General features: G+C 45.8%; 1 protein-coding gene across 2 annotated transcripts in view; it reads left to right on the forward strand.

Moving 5' to 3' along the window:
• Positions 1 to 915: 915 nt before the first annotated feature.
• dnajb5 (DnaJ heat shock protein family (Hsp40) member B5) overlaps positions 916 to 7,894 on the forward strand; it is a gene marked incomplete at its 3' end in the record, with an annotated part of 8,860 nt that continues 1,881 nt past the window's right edge. Inside the window, 4 exon segments of one of the 2 annotated variants that reach the window (XM_035658067.1) lie at positions 917 to 1,175; positions 1,560 to 1,714; positions 2,538 to 2,814; positions 3,635 to 4,290. In XM_035658067.1, the coding sequence (XP_035513960.1) occupies positions 2,604 to 2,814; positions 3,635 to 4,290 (867 nt within the window). In that variant the 5' untranslated portion in view covers positions 917 to 1,175; positions 1,560 to 1,714; positions 2,538 to 2,603. 2 annotated transcript variants of the gene reach the window in all.

The following is a 7,894-nucleotide window of genomic DNA, read 5'->3' on the forward strand; positions in this document are numbered from 1 at the left end:
CGGTGGTGTAATATATGTGATTTTTAGAAAATTGGGTAGGATGCTTGTTGATCTGCTCTGGGCTGAGAAAACGGTGGTGAAGTCTGGGAGGAGTGTTTGGCCTTCAGGAAATACTGTGTGTTTAGTTGGTTTCAAATCTCCCAATAGTGAAGGATGAATATAAACCTCCATTGATAGGATTTTTATTTCAAAGGTTGGTTTATATCTGGATTGTGGGATTGATGGTGAGGTGTAGTATTAGGGTCAAAATAGGGTCAAAATAGGGACAGAGCAAGGCTGGATTACCAACCAGTCTAAGGGGGGCGACTTCCGCAGGGTCTCACAACTCCCAGTAGCTTCAGCCTTACATGTCAGCTGGTTTGAAATATTTTTAATGAATATTTGTTTACTGCCTAATCTTGAGGCCTTTGGAAGAAGGATGTGATTTGTGTTCAATAAACACACTGTGCAGAGGGTGTGAGGGACTGTAGGTTTAATAGGGAGCTGAGGGGTAACTTGGGATTTCAGTTGGGGTGAAGTGAAGACATCAGGGCAGGGTTCAGGGCAGGGTGGGTTATTTTGGGGGGGCTGTGTAAATTTAGAGTTAAGGAAAGGGTTAAAGTTGAGGTTAATTTTAGGGTTTTGGTGTTGGGAAAGTAGGATGTGACTCTGAATAAAAATGTCACTCTTTACAAAGATAGAAGATCAGCAATGCGTGTGTGTAGGGAGTCATCACATGACTCAGCGGTGTTTATACCGACTCAATCCAGGCACGACTTCACGATCACGCACATAAACACACACACACACAGACAGTTTGGTGATTGTTCTCCTGTCAGCTATCAGGACTCCCCCTCTTTTCTCTCTCTCTCTCTGCATCTCCAAATATGACTCTGTTTCCCTGCACAGTGAACTGAGGAGAGGGAAATGCCTGCTCACACTGGGGGATCTTGCAAGAGTGGAGAAGTGAAGCATTGTCAGTTTCTCATTCAGATCCTTCAGTCAAACTTCATCCTAAATGTTGCCTAACTCAGTGAGTGTGTCTGCGAGCACAGAGCCTTGAACAAAGAGCCCTGCTGGCTGCTGGTTGAGAGGGCTGGGTTTGCTCTCCAGACTGCAAACTGATTTTTAGACACCGACAGGAGCTGGATTTACACAAGGCAGCAGCAGCAGCAGCAGCAGCAGCAGCGGGCTCGGTAAGGAAACAAATCGTGTTTTTATGCATTTTTTATGCGTCAGCCACATAAATTGGTGCTTATTTTACACTGCAGAGCTCGGGCATGATCATGGATGGGCTTCACCCACCACCATTAGGGAATAGAGTTATTCTTACCCTCGCATCACAGCCTCTGTTATAAAATAAGTTATTTGAGTATTTTTAAATAATTTATATTGGACTGACCCGCGTGAACTTTTTTTGCGCTTGAATTGGCGCTGATTTCAGCCCTTATTGCGCACACTGAAACGCAGCTGTAGGGGTGTGATGGATATAGGTTTATGGCTGGCTGTATGGGCAGTTGTCCGAGGTTTTCCACTGAAACGTCAGATGCACCTCAGTGTTTGGTCACCGGTTATTTCAGAGCCTGTGATCCTCCCGGCGTCCTGACGTCAATTTATAAGGACCCAGCGGTGCCGGGGCGGCAGGCACATAAGAAGGGCTGGGAAGGAAAGAAAGAGACAGAAGCCCCCCGGACCATGTTGATGTGATATTCCTCATAATCTGCTGAGCATTCTGGTAGGATTTTCTTTATTTCATTTCCATTATCCTCCCTTTATATTCTCGTCCTCGTGCAATGCTTTTGAACCTGCTTTCTGTCTCTGATATCTCCTTTTCATTGTATGGGCTGATATGGAGAATATGTCGGGTTTTGCAGTCGGTATAATCCAATTGTCGGTGTAAATTATAATCCTATATAATCAAATATATCTATAATTTGGTTTAAATTTGCACGTGTGCTCTACTCCATAATAGCGAACCGGCATCTCTTTGTGTATAGCAGCGTATGCATCATAATGTTAATGTTAAGGGGGCTTTTTTGTCGACTTTTGGGCTCTCTTGGTCCCACAGAGGATCACTGTGTCCTGCTCACAGGCTCCGCAGTGTCTCAGTGAGAGCGGTTTCTGCTGTCTGACAGGTTGTGTGTCTCTGCCCAGCTGGTTTAACCCTGCAGACCATCAGCCTGTGGACAATTTAACTCCTAAAGCACTAAATCACATTTCTAAATAAGTGCATTTGAAGTCAGTTATTCCAGGTATTTACCTGCCAGGCTGAGCTGATAAGGAGAAGCCTGAGCATATGAAGGGGATTCCTTTGCACTCTCCCTGACTCTCCATCAGCACAGCAACCACATCCCCATAGCAACAGTTAGTAAAAACCAGTACTCTGCGTTCCCATTTCCAACTGCCACTAAATAGACTTCACAGTAAAGCCCTGAATGAAAGAGAGGACTTGAGTGCACTCTGCACCTCTGCCAGGACATATATAGTCTGCTGCTCTCGTCAGCATCCGCTCGGGAGGAGTATTCTGAGTCTCTAACAGTTCCCTTGTATCTCACCAGTGACTGACCACGGCCAGAGCTTAAGAGGAGGGTCCAAATCCGGAGAGTGTATGCGTGTGTGCTGCTATGGGGAAGGACTACTACAAGACCCTGGGCATCCCCAAGGGCTCCAACGAGGAGGAGATCAAGAAGGCCTACCGGCGCATGGCGCTGCGCTTCCACCCTGACAAGAACAAGGATGCCAACGCTGAGGAGAAGTTCAAAGAGATCGCAGAGGCCTATGAGGTACTCAGCGACCCCAAGAAGAGGGTCGTCTATGATCAGCTAGGAGAGGAAGGTGAGGAAGGGGGCGGGGGTTGGTGTCTGGGTTTGATCCTATCTGTCTGTGTCTGTGTAGGATCTTTGAGTGAAAGTGGTCAGAGAGTGCAGGCAGAGCAGGCTCTGTCAGCGAGGCCTTGTTAAACCGGCGTTATGATGTATTAAGTTGTTATTGAAATAGCTCAGGAACAGACTCAGCATCTCATATCACAGCAGTGGACTTTGGTGGGCTTCTGCCACTGAAGTAATAATACTGTGTCTCTTCCATGTTTTCATGTTTATGTGCAGGATAGTGTGTGTGTGTGTGTGTGTGTGATTGTCTATTGTTATCTTTAGTGTCAACAACACTTACCAGCTCTAATACCTTGTAGTCTACCTCAGCTGCTGTAGTGTGTGTATAACTGTGTAATTGTGTGTGTGTGTGTGTGTGTGTGTGTGTGTGTTAGCTGACAGACAGATGGCTTAAGATTGTGGTTGAGTTATGAATAGCAGCGACTGCTGTACTTTGCATTTGTGGGTGTTTTGTGCATGCGTCTCTGTTGAAAAGGTGTGTGCGTTAGTGTGTGTATTTGTGTGAGTGTGTTGGATGGAGTGACCTGGTATTATATGAGTTCCTCCACCACCAGCTCTGTTGGAACATCAGTGATGCTGTGGGATTCTTCCCGCCCACGTGGGCTCCACTCTCCTCTCTGCTGTTACCCACACGTGGTCTTTTCTGAACAGGGTCCTGTTTCTGGTATCTGAGTTCATATTAATGTGTGTTTTTCAGCTGGTGGGTGTTTTGAGTGTGCATGTGCTTAAAAGGTCTCACGTTCCTCTCTCTCTCTTTTGTCTCTCAGGTTTGAAGACGGGTGGCAGCAGCTCTTCAGGTGCTCCCGGTAGTTCAACGTACCACTACACCTTCCATGGAGACCCTCATGCCACGTTCGCCTCCTTCTTTGGCGGCTCCAACCCCTTTGACATGTTTTTCGGCTCCAACCGCAGCCACAGCCGCTCCAACGGGTTCTCTTTCCACAACGACCACGACACCGAGCAGGACATGGACGTGGATGAGGATGACCCCTTCTCTCATTTCGGGAGACAGTTCGGCTTTCCGGGGGGGATGAACAACGGCTTCCCAGGGGAGGGCCGCAGGAGGAGGGGGGTGCCATCAGAACGCCTGGGGACAGGACGAAAGCACCAGGACCCTCCGGTGGTCCACGAGCTGAAGGTCTCGCTGGAGGAAATTTTCCACGGCTGCACAAAGCGCATGAAGATCACCCGCCGCAAGCTGAACCCGGATGGGCGGAGCATGAGGACAGAAGACAAGATCCTCAACATTATCATCAAGAAGGGCTGGAAGGAAGGAACCAAGATCACCTTCCCAAAGGAGGGGGACGAGACCCCTGAAAACATTCCTGCCGACATAGCCTTTGTGCTTAAAGACAAAGGGCATGCCCACTTCAAGAGAGACGGTTCCAATATCATTTATAACTGCAAGATCAGTCTAAAAGAGGTACGTCTGTCATTTTCATCAAACCTCTCTCTTATCTGTCTTGCTCTCTCTCTTTCCGTCCTCTATCTTTGTCCCAGTTCTGCATGTAGATGAGTAGGTTATGCTGCTGAGGTTGGGAGTTTGATTCCCAGTCGAGCAAACCAGGCAGAAACTCAATGCATTCATGGAGCTGCAAAGTTTCAGATAAATATCCAAAAATGGCACATTTTTATCATTCTTGACACTCAAGCTGGGCACACAGTGGATGAGGTTGGAGAGGTGTGACTGTAATTTAAGGGTAGGATTAAGCCCAGCGTGGGTGGTCATATAGAACATATTGAGGAGTGAGTGTGTATATATGTGTGTGTGTTGCTGGAGGGCACAATCAGTGAACAGAAGAGTTCCTGTCACTGCAGTGTGAGAGAAGCTGCAGGAATGTATTGTCCTTGTGTGACCGGCACAGAATCATCATCCTCACTTGTTCTGCACTTCTGTATGAATATATATATAAACGCTCATGCAAGCAGGCACAAATAAAGCTACACACAGGCATAGACATGCATGCAAGCATGCATCTTCAAGTGCATTTGCAAACACATTTGGATGAGGATGGATTGTAGTGTGGCCGTGGTGACAATCCAAGCTGCTATTACTGTGACTGGCGGGACATTTAATTAGCCGCTCCTACGAGGGCAACGAGTCCAGCACAGCTCTGCTCTCTGTCTGTGAATTACACAAGCTTTAATGTTTCTAATAGCGCTGCCACTCACTGGCCTGTACTCCCATTGGTTGGCTTAATGGCAGGTGTTCTCAAAGAACTTGAGATGTCAGGGGAGTTGTTTGTCCTCCAATCAAGCCAATTTTGAACAGTTTTCCTCTAAAAGCAGCACCGACTCTCATAAATCTCGTCAGAAGCAATTCACCGGGAAACAAGGGTGCCTGCACACAGCACAACTCTGAAGACGGCCTAGTTAATGAGAGCACATTAGGGTTTGTTAAGTCGCTTTAAGCAGGAGATGGTACTCGATCAAACCTGCACAATGATTAAGTTTGCACTGCAGAACTCCCACAGCTAAGTCCTCTGCTCTTACAGCAGCCAGATAAGAGACTTAAGTCTGATGCAGCTAAAGACGGGATGGGGGAGAGAAGGGGAGATGTGGATGGGGGTTGATGGGGTATCCGGGGAATATTAAGGAAGTGGGTCAGATGATTCAGTATCCAAAGCAAATAAGAGCTCATATTCCACTGCTCCAGTCTGCTCTGCTTCCCTGAAGATATGATGCTGCAGTGAAAACACAGCACCGGCTACATGCTGCACACCAGACATGCCACATATAATCTGGCAAATGTTATGCAATGGACCAGGAGATGGTATAACCTAACCAACAAGATGATTATTTCAAAAACAGTGCAAAAACAGAAGAGGAAGGCCATGACTCAATGATATTTGGAAATACAAGCAGATAGTTATTTTTGTTTCTGATTCTCCTGCTATTTTTTCAATTTTGTTTACTGCCTGAAGCATGCCCCGGTGGTCAGCTACATATATAGGGCCACCAAGCTAAGAAAATCCTTGGAGACACTGCCAGAGGCAACTTCCAGCCCTGCAATGTCTTCACTGTGACAGCAGTCAGAAGTAGTTGGAAAGCTTAGCACGAATTTGACACGTTAATTTCCCTGAAACCGGCCTGTATACCTGGATCTACTGGCTGGTTCTTCCTAGCATTAATTAAGCCTCTGCAATGTGTGGCAGTGCATTTCCAGCCCCTGTCACCACTGTACTCGACTAGGTGGCAGAACCCACGTCCAAACACACATAGGTGCTAACTGTAGCTGTTGGGCTCTAAAGGCAGCTCTTTACAGCTCCGCCTCTGATATCATTTAGAAAGACTAATATACCATTTATCCATGACGGTAGAACATGCTGAATCACTGTGAGTAAGGCAGCATGTTGCATTTTCTTAAGCAACCACTGTGGTTTAATCCTGTCAGTTCAATTAAATACATCAATTGCAATCAGTATTCAGGACAAGCATTTATTAAGGGTATGGACTGGATTGACAGCCCACAGCCTTGTTAGGAACTCTTTGGGTTGTGGAGACACTTTTAAACTCGTCCGTCAGCAAAAAACTGTAGGGTTAAGCACGTAACATTTATGGTTAATGTTAGAATATGGCCTGAGGGAGTGAGTACAGAACATTCTCACAAATATAGCAAAATCAAAGTGTGTGTGTGTGTGTGTGTGTGTGTGTGTGTGTCTCTAGAGCTATGTTGTCTGAGCTGAGGCTTATGCAATCAGTGGGCCCTCAGATCAGCAAGCAGTGTGTGTCGAGCGTCATGGCAAGCTGTCTCTGTGTGTAAGACTTGTGTTAGTGAATGGAAGTGTTCATAACAAGAGGATGAGCACTAGTCTCTGTCACAGTCGCAGGCTAAATCACCCCCCAATGTATGTAGTGGGTAAAAGGAGGCTGATGTCATGGCTCAAAAACTCTGAAGCAGCTGCTCTGCTTGACTGAACGTCAACTGTCCACAGGTCCGTCCCTGTTTGTTAAAAAAACACACACCAGACAAGACAAGAAAATCCTCCAGCAGTCTTAATTTTACATTGGCCACTTGATGATATGAACCAGGCGTTAAGTGCATGCCAGTGCGGGCAAAATCTCTATTACATCATGAGAGTTAACTCATCGGGTGAGTTGAGATGATTGGTGTTAAGAGTTGGTCTGTTTTGGAAAAAACTGTGGGAAACTTGAGCTAACTAATGCTCTCCCCTTCCATCAAGAAGGTTGCCTTGAGTAGAGTATAGCTTAATGAATGTATCTAAGATACTGCTAAACCTGGGTTCTCAGCCTGAATTCCTTCCTAAGTGTATTCGGATTTTAATCTGTCTCTTTTAAAGTCTTTTTAACAGCAGCGTGGCACTAAAATGGAAATGTTTGGTTGGTTGGTCTGTCGACTGGTCCACTCCTTTGATCCAGACCATCTCAACAATTAATCGATGGATTATCATAGCATTTTGTACATATATCCATGTTGGATGAGAGGATGTCTTTGGTGATTCCCTGACTTTTCATTTTTCGCCATCAGCAGATGAAATCTTTCACTTATCCAGTGAAATACCTCAACATCTATTAAATGGCAAATAAAAAATTTAGACATTTAAGGTTCACTGATGATATAATTACTTTTGTGATCCCCTAACTTTTCCTCTTGTGCCACATCTGATGTTTTCTTTTAGTGAAATGTCTCAATACCTATTTGATGGATTTGTAAGAAATTGTTCCCCAGCCACCGGGGATGCATAAGCCAGTGCATTCCTAATTTACGGTTCCAAGCCTGGATAAATGAGGAGTATTGCATCAGGAAGGGCATCTGGCATAAAAAGCCAAGATGCCAAATGAAATATGCAGATCAGCTGCTTCAGATCTCCATGCCAGCTTTTACCAGATTGTCAGGTTTGCCAGTGAGATGTGAACAGATGATCCGCTGTGGCGACCCAAAGCAGCCAAAAGGAGAATACGGTCCAGCAGCACGATCATGTCAAAAGTTTGAATTGGTTTATGACATCCTTGTTAGCTGTACCGTTTGTTTGCTGCTAATTAGCTAATGTTAGCATGTTAACATG

Source organism: Morone saxatilis, unplaced genomic scaffold, assembly GCF_004916995.1.
Source record: "Morone saxatilis isolate NCDOM2014 unplaced genomic scaffold, NCSU_SB_2.0 Contig16, whole genome shotgun sequence".
Taxonomy (NCBI): Eukaryota; Metazoa; Chordata; class Actinopteri; family Moronidae; genus Morone; species Morone saxatilis.